The sequence below is a fragment of the Osmerus eperlanus genome, chromosome 2 (assembly GCF_963692335.1).
Source record: "Osmerus eperlanus chromosome 2, fOsmEpe2.1, whole genome shotgun sequence".
Classification (NCBI taxonomy): Eukaryota; Metazoa; Chordata; class Actinopteri; order Osmeriformes; family Osmeridae; genus Osmerus; species Osmerus eperlanus.
Window position 1 is genome coordinate 1,885,294 of NC_085019.1, and position 16,266 is coordinate 1,901,559.

The 16,266-nt window shown below is 45.4% G+C and overlaps 2 protein-coding genes across 5 annotated transcripts; one reads left to right on the forward strand and one right to left on the reverse strand.

Annotated features, from left to right (window-relative positions):
• Nucleotides 1-5,991: 5,991 nt before the first annotated feature.
• On the reverse strand, nt 5,992-13,483 carry pctp (phosphatidylcholine transfer protein). Of its 3 annotated transcripts, XM_062486851.1 has the most exons (7): nt 13,356-13,483; nt 12,863-12,972; nt 12,226-12,343; nt 10,548-10,627; nt 9,694-9,865; nt 9,448-9,515; nt 5,992-6,976 (listed from the first exon to the last, which is right to left on the reverse strand). In XM_062486851.1, exons 2-7 carry the CDS (start codon nt 12,893-12,895, stop codon nt 6,896-6,898), a joined length of 552 nt encoding a protein of 183 aa, XP_062342835.1. In that variant the 5' UTR covers nt 12,896-12,972; nt 13,356-13,483; the 3' UTR covers nt 5,992-6,895. The 3 variants fall into 3 exon arrangements, 2 of the variants coding, with proteins under 2 accessions (XP_062342835.1, XP_062342827.1); XM_062486843.1 differs by lacking the exon at nt 13,356-13,483 and having other exon boundaries at nt 12,863-13,019; XR_009932919.1 differs by lacking the exon at nt 13,356-13,483 and having other exon boundaries at nt 6,895-6,976; nt 9,448-9,547; nt 12,863-13,019.
• tmem100a (transmembrane protein 100a) lies at nt 13,280-16,262 on the forward strand. 2 transcript variants are annotated; one of them, XM_062487047.1, is made up of 2 exons: nt 13,280-13,383; nt 15,689-16,262. In XM_062487047.1, exon 2 carries the CDS (start codon nt 15,759-15,761, stop codon nt 16,206-16,208), a length of 450 nt encoding a protein of 149 aa, XP_062343031.1. In that variant the 5' UTR covers nt 13,280-13,383; nt 15,689-15,758; the 3' UTR covers nt 16,209-16,262. The 2 variants fall into 2 exon arrangements, with proteins under 2 accessions (XP_062343031.1, XP_062343024.1); XM_062487040.1 differs by lacking the exon at nt 13,280-13,383 and adding an exon at nt 14,052-14,505.
• Nucleotides 16,263-16,266: the final 4 nt, after the last annotated feature.

Consider the following 16,266-nt stretch of genomic DNA (forward strand, 5'->3'; position numbering starts at 1 on the left):
CGTCAGCGGAGGCCTGGGCTGTGACAGGGAGCTCGCGTCAGTCAGTGACATCATGTTTTGAATTTTAAAAGGCATTGAATATTTAATATTACCATTAAAACACCACCGATCAAAAAAACTAAAACAACAAAACAACAAGAATCTGATCCAAATATTCAAGGTTCAGAAATTCAAGTTTCTCAAATTCAAACAGTAAAATTCAGGTTAAATGTTTTCGGATCTGAATTTGACAGAATTTTTATTTAAATTTTAAAGAGGTGAATTCAAACCAACGAATTTGGTGGTGTTTAAATTTCAATATTAAGTATTCAATGCCTTTTAAAATTCAAAACATTGTCACAGATTTGCTTACATACACTAAGGCCTGTGTAGGACCTAGATGGTTTCTAGAAACAGCTTCCCATCGGTCTTTCTGGAGACGGATGAAGGAGGAGACAGAGAGAGGGAAGGCAGCAGAGAAGGAGGAACAGGAGGAGGAGACAGAGAGAGGGAAGGCAGCAGAGAAGGAGGAAGAGGAGAAGGATCATCTATTGCACTTACTGCACTCTCTGTTTATACGCTGCTTGGTATAAAAGCGTCTGCTAAATGAATAAATGCAAATTTAATGTGAGCTCCACAGGTATGTGTAATGACAACCTGATTGCCTGCCTGTCACCCCCCCCCCCCCCACCCTTCAAGAGTCTTGCAACGCTTCCAAATATACGTCTCTGTGAGGAACATGAAGTGAACAGCCACCCCCCCCAAAAAAAAAATCCCATCATTGGTCAGTCTGTCACACCTCATAGCCACCATCTCTGACGAGCACCTCATTAGGAATTGTCACTTCTGTGGGGTGCAACCAGGACAGATATACTCTGGAGGTGAACATCTACCCTGCTGTTCTGCCTAGCAACAGGCCCTGAGTAAACAGAAAACACTTCCTTGTTAGTCCGAGGGAATCAGAGAGACTTAACTGAGGAGATGCATTTGAATGGGCATTTGAATGGTCAAACACAGGATGTGAGTCCAATGGATTGTTTAGTTTAGTCTGGGAACGTACCACTACTTTGTGTATCTATCTGCCTGTCTGCCTGTTTGTCCATCTGTCTGTCTGTCAATGTATCCATCTCCAGAAAAGTAAACAAAAAAGCAATTAATAATCATATCACCAACTTTTTGCTGATTCTCAGCGATAATCAATTCAGCTGATGTATTCAATTTGATTAAATTCAGTTCAGTGAGTCTGACTGGGGCATGTTCCTGAGTGTGTCTGGTTCTCATGAGGTCTGCATGCTGCAGTGTCCATATGAGGTAATTATACACTCACACACACACACATAGTAATGGCACCACACACACACACACACACACACACACACACGCGCGCGCACACACACACACACACAAGGATGAGCAGCTTAAGGGCTCCAGGCTGGGAGGACCAGACACACAGCAGAGCAGCCCAAGACAGCAACCAGCAATCACTCCAGCCTCACCACCACCAATCACACCAGTCTGCCCGCTTCGTGTTTACAGACAAACGACCGCCATCGTGTTTTACGACGGCGGCGGGAGTGCTTTTGTTGTCTCCATGGCGATCGACACATCAACAGGTCTCCCGTGCGTGGCTGCCGGGTGTAGGAGTTCCTTTTTTTGGGGGGTTCCCCCTGTTGGTCAGGTTCGGAACTGCGCCTTGCTGGTTTCGATGGAAGGACACAGTCAGGGTAGAACACAGACCCTGCAGGTCTGCATCCAAGCGGCTCAGCCAGGCAATGCGCTGCTTTGTTTCAATCTTCTTGGCTGGCGAATGCTGATTACTCTGATAGACATACAGGAATCCGAGACTGTCTGCTAGCCAGCGACCGCAGAGAAGAGAGAGGGAGAGAGGGGGGGGGGGGGGGAAGAAGGGGAGAGAGACACAGAATAAGAGAGAAAGAGAGAGAGAAAGGGGGTAGAGTGAGAGAGGAGAGGGCCTATGTCCTCCTCTCAGTTAAGCAGGATTGATGTTGGCCTAGACAACAGACCGTTCCTAGGAGGGAAGAGTACAAGATGAAGAAGGAGATAGAGGAGAAAGAGAAGGAGATGGAGAAGAGGAATAGGAGATGGAGGAGAAGATGGAGAAGGAGAAAGAAAAGGAGGATTAGGAGATGGAGGAGGTTCCAGTCTCCACAGAAAACACAATTATTTTAATGAATGCAAAGAACAACCAAAGAAAACAAACACCTGACATTAAGCTAGCGCCAGGCTTGCTAGTCACTGTAATGTAGGCTGGTCTGTCCTGCCAACTCCCCTCTTATGCTGCTCAATGCATACCTGCACAGGCAAGTAACAGGGCTTAGCCATTTAAATATAGAAATGCATTCACTGTAACTATACCAACAAACACCAGCCAAGGGGTCTTAATTACAGTGTGTGTGTGTGTGTGTGTGTGTGTGTAGGTGGGTTCATTTCTCTTTTTGGCAGAGACCTGTTGATTTAAAAGTAAGTTAAACGGTGCTCCATCAGAGTTGAGAAACAGCCTGCAAGTATGTATTAAGAACCAGTCACAATAGAAACACCATGTTAATCTGCATTAAGAACCAGTCACAACAGAAACACCATGTACATCTACATTAAGAACCAGTCACAATAGAAATACATGTAAATCTGCATTAAGAACCAGTCACAACAGAAACGCCATATAAATCTGCATTAAGAACCAGTCACAACAGAAACACCATGTAAATCTGCATTAAGAACCAGTCACAACAGAAACACCATGTACATCTGCATTAAGTAGCGAACTGTGACTCTTAAACCTTGGCCCTCTGACCCCAATTACTCGCCGGAAAAAAACACGATACAGCGCGTACACAGCATGAGGCCTACATGAAATAGTGTTGGTCCTTACGCACTATTTGAGCACTATTTACGGTAATTGTGCATAATGACGTTGCGTTGGTACATTTAGCCTACAGATTGACCGGTCATTCTGCACAACACTATAACATAGACTAGGCTAGCGCTACAAAACAGTGGCACGGCGGCCGGTGGCACGGTGGCTAAAACGTAGATAAACATACGTAAATAACATAGCCTACCTTTTATGAGCTTTGGTATTCTGCACAAAATGAAGGTCTGGTGTAGGTCTTCCTTTGCTGATTAACTCCAAATTCTCATTAAAAGTGAACCTTGAAAACGGTGCATATAACAAATGTGAAACAGTGTCCTCCTCACAAGCGGGAACATTACTCGCGGCTTACATTGTGAAGTGAACGTACAAGCTAACGTTACGTTAGCTAGTTTATTAGCTTCATTATATTTAGATGTTTCCCTGCTCCAACACACCTGATTCAAATGAATGGCCATTATCAGGGTTGGATAACGACCATTCATTTGAATCAAGTGTGTTAGAGCAGGGAAACATCTAAAACAGATCTAAAACATGCAGGACAGGGGGCCCTGAGGTTCCCAACCCTGGAACCACTGCCTTAGATCATTGTCCTTATGGCTTCGGCTCATTCAGTGCAACCTCATGGTGAGTCTTGTCTTCAAACCACCTCTGCTGTGGGGCACAGTCCAAGGTGTGTACCCCATTGCCTTCTGGTCTGACCCAGTTCTCAAAAACACCATTCACAAGATGGCTTTTATTTTTAACCCTACTCTGCATATTTGCCCAGCATGTGAGTGTGTGTTCAGGACCGGAGAGGCCTGCTCTTCTGGTTATGTTTGTGTGTTAGAGAAGCTGTAACTCTCTCAGACATCTCCTCTCTCCCCCTCCCCCCCTCTCTCTCTCTCTCTCTCTCTGCTGAACACACACACGTCTGCAGAAAGACTGATGGATGGAAATCAAACATTATCTTTAACAGCTGGGGCCGTCCAACATGCACACACAGGCCTGTGTGTCTGTCTGTCTGTCTGCCTGTAGCTATCTGTCTGCCTGAATGTCTGTCTTCCTGTCTGTCTGCCTGTCTTTATCTGTCTGCCTGTCAATCTCGGTCTGCCTGTCTGTCCCTCTGTCTCTGAGGAGTCAGGTGGCTGAGTGGTTAGGGAATCGGGCTAGTAATCAGAAGGATGCCTGTTCGATTCCTGGCCGTGCCAAATGACGTTGTGTCCTTGGGCAAGGCACTTCACCCTACTTGCCTCGGGGGAATGTCCCTGTACTTACTGTAAGTCGCTCTGGATAAGAGCGTCTGCTAAATGACTAAATGTAATGTCTCTGTCTGACCCTCTGTTTCCCTCTTTTCCTGTCTGTCTGTATGCCTGCCTAAGCCAGCAAGAAGACCATGAGACAGCAAGACTGGTTTCTCTGTGTGTTTGAGAAGAGGCCATCTATTACAGCAGCAGCAGGTTCTCACTGTCCCTCCTCCCTCGGGGCCCCAACTCATACCGGTTATCGTTCACGGGAACATATTTGCCGTCCCGGTCGAGCGTGTTTCCAGAACTCAGACAGGTCAAACAGCCCGTGTTTTGACTGGTGCTCCTCTCAGCGCCGGGACGAGGCAGTGGACTGGACCTGAGTGAGTCCTGGACGTTAGGAACCTGCAGGCAAACAAGGCGCCCGACGTTTCTGGCCTGATCTACGATAGCGCTCAATATTTCTCCTTGAGCTAGATGTGTGTGTGTGTGTGTGTGTGTGTGTGTGTTGGGGGGGGGGGAGTTAGGGAACACATGGATGTGGTTTGAAAGCCCAGTTTTGAAAGCCAATAATTTGAGATTTCCAGATACAAAACAACCCCTTTCAGACAGATTTATTTTAGGCCTCTCTCTTTACATTCAATATTGTGCAAACGGTGAAAACCGAAATATAACTTGAAAAAACTGGCACGCTCTAAGAGCCCCTCTCTCAGTGTTAGCCAGAGCAGCTATGGAAAGTGAGCCAATGGGCAGGGTTGAATAGGAATATTACTAAATCATGAATTCATAGAAAAATAATTGTATAACCTTAGGTTCTGTAGTTTGGTCTAGCTTGGTTGGCTGGGGTTGCTGGTATAACTGCGTGTATAAATGATGTGGACGATTTCACTCTGAACTCAAAATCTACAAAAACATACAGAAAGCTCATTCAGAATCAAGCGTCTTTACTCCGCAGACTCACCTCGTATCTATAATCGTAATTTATTAAAAAATCAACCGAGAAAGGAGCTCGAAAAATATCCCTTCAGGCCTGCCCGTTATTTTGTTTCGTCTGGCAGACAGTGAGGCTCCTGGGAAATCTGAGCTGACGTTTAGGAGCGAGTAGGAGAAAACGTAGATCGCTCTCTGAAGCTAATTAGGTCTGTGTCTATTACCAATCACTGGAACCTCCTCTGGAATACAATAGCCGGCCAAGAAATATATTTATCTTTCACGGGCGAAAGAGCGACGGGGGGAAAGAGAAAGGTTCCAGTCTGAATATCTCTCTCTCTACAAATTCCTGGGGAAAATATATGGCGTAAAAATAGAGGTCCATCCTCTCTCTCGGGCTCAGCGGAAAGGAAGTTTTTAGGACGAAGCCAACTGTCAGACAAACAGAAAAAACACAACAGTTTAGAAGATTTGGTCACATTTACATAGTTTATGTCCTTCTGCTTTAAAGACAAAAACGGGATATTTGTTGATGGGCAGTTTCTTGGCCCTTCACAGGACTGGCCGTCTGTGAAGCGAAGGAAATACAACGACATCGGAGAATACAACTTCTTGGAATGGAACGTAGACTTGCTTTCTGTCTTCTGAACTCACGCCACGAACAATGCAGTTGATACTTTACAAATAGCTTCTGAAGCTTAGCGTGTGATGTAAACGAGTAATACAATCAAAGTTCCAATTATAAAATTAAAAAGTACATAAGTTGTACTGAGCTAGTATTTTTTCGGAATCAGTCCTATTGCACAGTGTGTGTAGTAACTGTCCCAAACCAACACGGTGGCGCCAAAGCTCCACATCATCGATGTGAATCGATGAAGCCCGGTTGGGTTTAGATCACATGGCTTTAATGAACACACCGAAAAACACAGTAGTACCTACACATTTAAACTCACGGAAACTTTCAGCTACGTATTCAATTTCAATTTATTACACAGTAATACCTTTCGTAGTCAAGAGCACATTGGTTGGTACATTACCTATCCACTACAGGGTAAAAAGAGGTAGCCTAGCTCTTTCAAGGTGCAACTCGATTGACAAATGACTTGGTTACCAAAGGTTAAACATAAAGGAGTTATATGCTTCAGTGCATTTGACATGTTCTTTGCAGGCAGTAACAGTTTCGATCGAATCTCTGTGCAAAAATACAATGTAATTCATTCATTTCGTCAACGAATATATATATACTTTTTTCATCATTCAGATTAACATATTGCGATTATCAATGTTATCAAACAATTCAAAAACAAGTTAAAGGAAAAGTAATTGCACATATCAATACAGAACATGTAGACACTAACAATTAAAGGACAAACAGGATTGACAGTATCTGACAGTATGAGATACAGTACTGACATATACATACAGCAATACAGCTTTTGAGTATTGTAATAAAAACATTTGATAATTAACCATTCATATTTATGAATGTTTTCATTTGTTGCATCCGATGAAAACATGGATTGTAGTACTGCATATCAGCATAGTCAAGTATTGTAATGTCTCATTTAATAATTCAACTCGGATTATAAAACTAAGTGTAAGATTGAGAGGGCATGCTACATTAGAAACATGCAACCTCGATCACCAGGTCAACTTTACAGCATTCCTCATTCATAACTAAACAATTAAAATAACCCAAATGCCCCTATACATTCAAAGTAGTAGTAACAGAGTCGTATAAAAACCCTATAAAAAGGTGTGTGGGGGGGAGGGTGGGGGGCATTGACGACCCAGACAATGCGCACAGAGGAAATGGATCATTGTGGAGACGATCCCCATAGTTATAATCGCCGCGGAGACAGCTGGGCGGTTACTTGCTGTTCTTCATGCAGTAGCTGGAGTAAGAGCTACAGGCCTTCTGCATGTCGGTCAGAAAGGAGGGAACACCACTCTGAAGACACAGGAGAAACCAGCTGACTGGAGACATACAGGAGAGACCAGCTATCTGACTGGAGACACAGGAGAAACCAACTATCTGACTGGAGACACAGGAGAGACCAGCTATCTGACTGGAAACACAGGAGAGACCAGCTGACTGGAGACATACAGGAGAGAGACCAGCTATCTGACTGGAGACACAGGAGACCAGCTATCTGACTGGAAACACAGGAGAGACCAGCTGACTGGAGACACAAGAGACCAGCTCAGTGACCGGAGACACAGGAGATACCAGCTGACTGGAGACACAGGAGAGACCAGCTGACTGGAGACACAGGAGAGACAAGCTATCTGACTGGAAACACAGGAGAGACCAGCTGACTGACTTGAGACACAGGAGAGACAAGCTATCTGAATGGAGACACAGGAGAGACCAGCTGACTGGAGACACAGGAGAGACAAGCTATCTGACTGGAGACACAGGGGAGACCATCTATCTGACTGGAGACACAGGAGAGACCAGCTATCTGACTGGAGACACAGGGGAGACAATCTATCTGACTGGAGACATACAGTTAGGTCCATAAATATTTGGACATTGACACAATTTTCATCATTTTGGCTCTGTATACCACCACAATGGATTTGAAATGAAACAATCAAGATGTGCTTTAAGTGCAGACTTTCAGCTAATTTCAGGGTATTTACATCCAAATCAGGTGAACGGTGTAGGAATTACAACACATTTGATATGTGGCCCCCCCCTTTTTAAGGGACCAAAAGTAATTGGACAATTGGCTGCTCAGCTGTTCCATGGCCAGGTGTATGTTATTCCTTCATGGGAGTTCATTATTTCATTGACAAGGAGCAGATAAAAGGTCTAGAGTTAATTTCAAGTATGGTATTTGTGTTTGGAATCTGTTGCTGTCAACTCTCAATATGAAGTCCAAAGAGCTGTCACTATCAGTGAAGCAAGCCATCGTTAGGCTGTAAAATCAAAACAAACCTATCAGAGAGATAGCAAAAACATTAGGTGTGGCCAAATCAACTGTTTGGTACATTCTTAAAAAGAAAGAACGCACTGGTGAGCTCAGCAACATCAAAAAACCCGGAAGACCACGGAAAACAACTGTGGTGGATGACAGAAGAATTATTTCCCTGGTGAAGAAAAACCCCTTCACAACAGTTGGCCAGATCAAGAACACTCTCCAGGAGGTAGGCGTATCTGTGTCAAAGTCAACAATTAAGAGAAGACTTCACCAGAGTAAATACAGAGGGTTCACCACAAGATGTAAACCATTGGTGAGTCTCAAAAACAGGAAGACCAGATTAGAGTTTGCCAAAAAACATCTAAAAGAGCCTGTACAGTTCTGGAACAACATCCTATGGACAGATGAGACCAAGATCAACTTGTACCAGAATGATGGGAAGAGAAGAGTATGGAGAAGGGAAGGAACTGCTCATGATCCAAAGCATACCACCTCATCAGTGAAGCATGGTGGAGGTAGTGTTATGGCGTGGGCATGTATGGCTGCCAATGGAACTGGTTCCCTTGTATTTATCGATGATGTGACTGCTGACAAAAGCAGTAGGATGAATTCTGAAGTGTTTCGGGCAATATTATCTGCTCAGATTCAGCCAAATGCTTCAGAACTCATAGGACGGCGCTTCACAGTGCAGATGGACAATGACCCGAAGCATACTGCGAAAGCAACCAAAGAGTTTTTTAAGGCAAAGAAGTGGAATGTTCTGCAATGGCCAAGTCAATCACCTGACCTAAATCCAATTGAGCATGCATTTCACTTGCTACAAAACTGAAGGGAAAATGCCCCAAGAACAAGCAGGAACTGAAGACAGTTGCAGTAGAGGCCTGGCAGAGCATCACCAGGGACGAAACCCAGCGTCTGGTGATGTCTATGGGTTCCAGACTTCAGGCTGTCATTGACTGCAAAGGATTTGCAACCAAGTATTAAAAGTGACAATTAGATTTATGATTATGTTAGTTTGTCCAATTATTTTTGGTCCCTTAAAAAGGGGGGGGCCACATATAAAATGTGTTGTAATTCCTACACCGTTCACCTGATTTGGATGTAAATACCCTGAAATTAAAGCTGAAAGTCTGCACTTAAAGCACATCTTGATTGTTTCATTTCAAATCCATTGTGGTGGTATACAGAGCCAAAATGATGAAAATTGTGTCAATGTCCAAATATTTATGGACCTAACTGTACAGCAGACTAGCTGACTGGAGACACAGACTTAATCTTTGTCCAGAAAGAAAGAAGTAAGGATGCCCCTGAAGGAAGCATGTCCAGAGTATTTAGACACAGCCTCAGTATCTGACCGTCATGGCTGAACTTTCACTGCAGCAGACACACCCAGGCAGGAACCTCTGACATAATCTATGACAGGATCTATGATCTAAAATGTACTCTAGCATTTTACTAGGACTAGTATGGTATGGTCCAGGACTACAACACTCACCTTGGCAGCCCAGTTGACCAGCCAGGTAGGGATCATGCCCCCGGGGTTGTCAAAGTAGTTCATGAACACTGGAACAACAATAACGACACAAACAGCAACACTGACATACGGTCAACAAAGAAAGGGTTTCTTACATGACGGGATTGTTCTACAGCATTCTCTCAGTCTCAGTCAGTAACAGGTTGATGGAAGAAACATCTTGGTCTGCGTTTCTCCAGCTGTTACACACACACACACCAGTCATACCTTTGGTTCCGCATGCCCCGTCGGTCTCCATGGCTACAGTCTGTTTGTAGTCCTTGACCCTGAGCACCCCACTCTTCTCCGGGCAGGGCGTCTCCGGGGCGCTCTTGGCTATCACCACCCTGATGCGCCGCCCCTCCACATCCAGGTCCCGGCGCTCCCTCACGTACACATACTGAGAGGGGCGGGGTTAAGGAAGGTTCTCCAATCCCACTGAAGGAGTATGGCGTTACTGTCACACGTCTACAGGTTTCAGCAACAGAGGGGTCTGAGGTGGTCTGATCCTAAGCTGGGGACAGGATCACCTCAGCTGGGGACAGGATCACTTCAGCTGGGGACAGGATAGCCTTCCCCCCCAGAAAAATCTCCAGCTCCGGGACTGTCTGTCTGAAGAGCAACACAGGGCTCACTTTACTAGAACTATAAACCATTCTGCTGGTGTCACCTTACTACCTCCCTGGCCTCTTGTGTGTGTATGATAGGGAGGGAGAGAGAGAGTAACACAGAGGGAGGGAGAGAGAGAGAGAAACACAGAGGGAGGGGGAGAGAGAGAGAGAGAGAGAGAGAGAGAGAGAGAGAGAGAGAGAGAGAGAGAGAGACAGACAGAGAGACAGACAGAGAGACAGAGAGAGAGAGAAAGAGAGACTGCATTCCACATTCACACACATTCTGTACTTTATCTGGGCTTGATTGAGCTTGCCTGGCACAACCCATGAAACCTATGGAATTGAATGGCTACTAATTAAACCTATTTTGATGACAAACCTACCTCCAGGGAAGACTCAAGCAAGCACACAGTTTAAAGTCAAATGGATTCAAGGACTATTTAATGTGTGATGTCTAGTGTGCAAGGATACATCTCTGTTGGATAGAGGGAAGGGGTACTTCACCTCCCAGTAGATGGCTCTCTGACCCTCATACTCCTTCTCATGCAGTTCTACACACAACACAAAAACACACACACACACACACACACAAAGAGAATGCAATATCAAGTAGTTAAAACTTAAAGCCATCAAAGCAAGAATGTTCTAGAACTAAAAGCTTCTAGAATGCTGATCTGAGACAACTGCCGAAACAGCAATACAGTCACACACAGAAATACAGTAGATATACAGTAACACATTCATTAGCCTACAGGTCACACATATCTAGAATACAGATATAGAGTACAGGCCTACTCTACAGAAGACAGTATAGACCTACATTACAGTATGCATTGCATAAGACTCAAAACGGGCCTGCCCCCTCTTTCTAGAATAACCACAGAAGGTCAACACAGTCATATCTCTCTCTGGACATATCCCACCTTGAGTCCATAACTAATGGATTACTGTGTGTGTGTATAATGTCATTAGTCGAACACACACTCTTTGTTTTTCATTCAGACCGATCTGGTTGCATATCTGGTCACAGGTTTCAACCCAAATACACAAAGCAGAGGAAACTGGAGAGACCCCGAGGAGTCGGCCTGGGCGCCAGGTTGGCCGGGGCGCCAGGTTGGGTAACAAGCGTGGTGGTCTCCCCCCCTCTCTGTGCTCTGTGACACACAGGCAGAACAACAAGGTTGGTCTCTCTGGGAGACGGTTGCTTGGATCACTGGTGTTTTTTGTTGTTGTTTTTTTAAGAAGTCAGACCATGCCTGTGGAGGTTAATGGAGGTCATGGATGTTAGGGTCGGCTGGATGGCCATCTACAGGGTCAGGGCTGGGGGGAGGGGAGAGTAAAGAGGGGAGATTGAAACCAGAAAGAGGAATGGGGATCTGTAGTGAGGACACAAGCATGTTTTACATAAATAAGACCCCCTCCCCCTCTCCATTGTCACAGTCGCTACGAGGGTTTATTCAACCCAAGCAGAATCTCTGGATCCCAGCGTGAAGAGGTGGAACCTTGACGGTGGAACCCAGGTTTGCAAAAAGAAAGGAGACCACAACCCTAGTCTAAACTCAACCATTGCAAAAAAAAATTATGATGTTTGAGGTACAGTGGAACAACATAGATGGATACACTGCTACATGTGGAAAAAATAAGCTGTAGCCTACAGTACTGCAATATACTTTGTGTAACGCATCGCTACCAAAGTTCATAATACCTCCCATAATCTTTTATATCCTGCCTGCTCTGCAAGTTCTCCCTGGCAACAGTAAGCAGTGACGTTCAGAGAATTCCAAGTCCCCATAAAAGGGTTAGCATCACTACACAGCCATGAAACATTCATAAAACGCCAATTGGTCCACGTGTCTAGCTACACAACAGCTAGACGAGCTAAACTACAGTCTACTACTAGGCCACACATTACCTTCAGTTACCATGGTGACTGGAGAACGGAAGAATGAATGCAAATCCAAGACAGATCTGCCGCAAAATATTAAGTTGTGGAGATGTTGTCAACAACTTTATGACATGTAATAGTGATCGCTTGGTATATTTTGCATTAAGGGGGTTATCTGAAGTAAACTTTACGAAATGGGGGATGCTGTTTAAGGAGGCAAAAAGATACTGCCGATTTTTGAGGATGCCTATGACGAATCCATACCTTTGACGTAACTGTCCCACTGCTTCCTATAGGCCAGGTCCATGTATACGTCAGCACACAGTTCCGGGGTACAGGTGGCCAGCACGCCGAACACCTTATACTCGTACAGACCGGTGTTCTGCAAACACACGAAACCGATTCTTTAATTCTCATTCAAGAAATCCTCAGGCCACACCTAAAATATATTTCCCCATACACATGATTCAGATTATTGCCAGTTGGAGACACACCCTTGCTTCAGAGTTGAAACAGCCGGTGAATGTTTTATAGCTAGCTTTCTACACGGGAGGATATTATCTGAACCAGATGTTTTAAGGTCTGTTCCTCGTTTAATTGATTAAACAAGCGAACACTTCTGGTTTCGAGGGCATCTCATCGGTATAGCATGTTCCTGTCAACTAGGTGAGCGAGGCAAGCGTTTCCGCAGTCGAGCCCGCAGTGGGATTCTTTTGCTACAATTACACCTGTGACATTGACAAGTGATAACCCAGTGCATCAACTGAGATACGACTTCGTAGATGATTTCGATCAGCAACGAACACCATGTTATTCCACCAACCAACGTTGCACCGTCTCACACAATCGTTAGTTAGGCTACACGAAATCTTACGTCAACACATCGTATTTTTCAATTTACCTTATCAAACCGCCGGTATATTTTAACTCCCATAGTCTCGGTGAAAAACTCCCAGCCTCCATCCAGCTGAGGTTCGTCCAGCTCTTTCCATGCCGACTGGAATTCCTCCTCTGTAAAGTGTAGCGACATGTTTTCAGGGACACTGGATCATGTGACCAAGGAGTCTCGCACACCACACCGTGCGTGCGTGAAGTGCGTCACGGAGAGGCATTCCTGCGTTATACTTAGAATCATATATTTCTGTGTAATGTTAGGGTTACCCTGGTACGTAGCTGCAGCTACATTGGGACATGTAGAAAGTATGTAGTACACCCCCTATTTCTCTCTCTCAATTCATAATGCTTTATTGACATGCTTGTTCAGGTTAAACATTGTCTCTCAAATGTCTATCCCTCTTTAAATTACGCGCGTGTGTGTGAGTTTGAGTATGATTTGCCTGGACTGAAGAACGAACCGTGACAATGACCTTCCAGGAGGTCGTTGCGAGTCTCACCAAAGAGCGGCCGGTCTGAGGTCTCCAGGTGTGTAAACTTGGAACACGTTGCAGACTTCTCCTGTGGACAGCTGTAGCCTAGCCGACCCCCGTTTCTGCATCTCTCTGTGGGAAACTGTCGCGTCTTTTGGGGAAAGGGACTTCCTGGGAGGAAGGAAGACACACGACAACAACACAGCCGGTTTTAAAGTGTCAGGTTAATAAAGACAGTATGCCTTCAACGGTTATCGGAGGATATGCAGGTTTCTTGAGGTGTGTGAGCTGCACAGTGGTGGGTCAAGAGGTCGCAGTTTGGAATCCCCATACGCTTATTATTAATAAGCGTCTGCTAACCAACGAATTTAATATTATCATAGCCTATATTATTAGGAGTTTATACAGACAGCTTGAAACCCAGATTGGGATACACGAGGCAGAGATTGCGTGTGTTCCTCCCTGACTTTCGTGCCAGGAGAACAGGGGTATTCTTTTTTAATTCATCCAACACTTATTGCGCGTGTGCGTGGCCAATATTTGGAAGGTTCTGAAGCTGCGTCAATCTTCCCGAAGTTGCTAGCTGCATAAAGGTGGATACAGGTTGTGTGTGTGTTGTGTGTGTGTGTGTGTGTGGGGGGGGGGGGGGGTGCGCGCGTGTGTATGAATAATTCGTTAGTGGTAGGCTACAAAAATATAATAGCTGAATGTTGCAAAATATCAAAAACTGCTTGTTCTGAGACTCACAAAAAGCATTAGAATCCTCTCCATGAATTCCCAACAAGAGTGACCGTCCTCCCCCACCACCCCACCCCTGTAGCCAAACCTACACCCTACAGACTTCTCCACGGGATGACCGATCGTCAAGCAGTCTTAGTTTTACACGGGAGGAAACACACGGGGCACGGCCGCCGTACGGGAGTCAAATTCCAACTCCGAGCTTAACGCGGCGATCTGCAAACGGACCTCAGGAACGGGAGAGAAACTTCGTCGCGGAGGTTCACGGACACGTTTTTAGACTTATTTTGCGTTTCGCGCAAGTATTGTGAGGGCTGTGTTTTTTTTCAGGTTTCGGCAATCTATGAACTTTGATTTGGAATGAGAATTCGTCAGTGGTTTATTCTTCAATGTGCTGATCAACTTTGTGGAACAGCGTGTGATGGAAAACGCAGGCAAGGTAAATTGCCTCTATCCCCAGACCGCTGTCTGTCAAGTTTTAAGTAGCCTTAAAACGACAATTAAAGCAGGACATTTTCAACGTTTTATGTGTGTGCATTTTCGAGGCTACACATTGTAAATTAACCTAGGCCAACGTCTTTTGGAAATATAGACCGTTAGTTAAATGATTTTAAGTGTTGCATGATGCTTGCCTGTTTTGTCATGGTTGTAGTTTATGGCGATTATAAATATATACAGTTGTCGGTGAAATCATTATAGTCAGTGTTGACATGCTGTAATTATACTTTTAAAAAGTAGCCTACTTGGGAAAACATTGACAACAACATAACTCTAGTTTAGGATAGCTACCCTTCCACCGGTTGGTTACCATGGTAATTAGAATCCCATACATCTAGCCGAAAAACAAAATAAAAAATCGATTAAACACATTCTAGAATAGAATATAATGCTATTGTAGCTATTCGTAACTTTAGAAGGTCCATTTCAAAACTTTCGGACCTGAAAAAAAGAAAATTTATTCAGGGAATATAATTGTTACAAAAGGTTCACTTCTTACTTGTGTAGGCTGAAGGTTTGTATTGAGTCTTGTGCACATTGCTTTTAGGCAAACTGTAGGCTATAAAGGACTTTTTAACGATGCGTGCGTAGCATGATACAAAGGGAATACTGCATGTGCAAAGTTTGCGGAATTAGCGTAAGAACCACGTCTGCTTGTGAAATTGCTGATGATTTTGAAGGCTCTCGCGTTTCACCCAGCAGTTTGTAATGTCATCTCCCGCGCTCTCCAGGGAATGTGGCAGCTCGTGCTGCGCTGACTTTCCTGCGTCATCCGGACCATTTCTGCATCGGGGGGAAGGGGGGGGGGACTTGGAGGGATAGCAGGGTGTAATATGTGAAGCAATCATTTCACAATTCATTTCAAATTAAAAAGGATTTCCATAGTGATCTTTGGATTGCGTTATGCAGTTTGCCGGGTTTTGACATGAGGAAAGGAAACTGAAACATTGAACCCCTGACCTATTTCCACCATACCAAACTTGACCTAACTCCGCAATACAGACCCTTGACCTCCTTTCACGATACATAACTTGACCCTTGACTCGTATTCACAATACCTAACCCGACCCTTGACCTAAAACCACAGTACCTAACTTGACCCTTGACCCCGTATCTTCACCTAGATTGTGACCTGCTGACCGTGAGAGCGTCAATCGAGGACCCATCTGAGGGTTCCACCCCAACTACACCCCCATGCTGGACGTGGCCATGCCCGAGGACCCAAACGCTGCCACCATGACAGTCCCCGCCGCCCCCGAGAGAGTTCTTGTGGAGAAGCCCGCTGGAAGCACCAACGACCCTTCCTCCCCCGTCGCCGCGGCGACGCCGTCCACAACCGTGCCGCTCGTCAACGAGATCCAGCTGACCGCCGCCACCGGGGGGGCGGAGCTTTCCTGCTACCGGTGCACGGTGCCGTTCGGCGTGGTCATCCTCATCGCAGGCGTGGTGGTGACGTCAGTGGCCTACAGCTTCAACTCCCACGGTTCTACCATCTCCTACTTCGGTCTGGTGCTCCTCTCCGCTGGGCTTGTTCTGCTGGCGGCTAGCGTGGTCTGCTGGAAGGCCAGGATGGAGAGGAAGAAGGAGAGGCGGAGGGAGAGCCAGACCGCCCTGGTGGCTCACAGGAGAATCCTCTTCGCCTGAGTGGGGGCAAAGAAAAGTTTGCAAAGTTCTGTTGAAACTTGGGGGGGGGAGGGGGGAG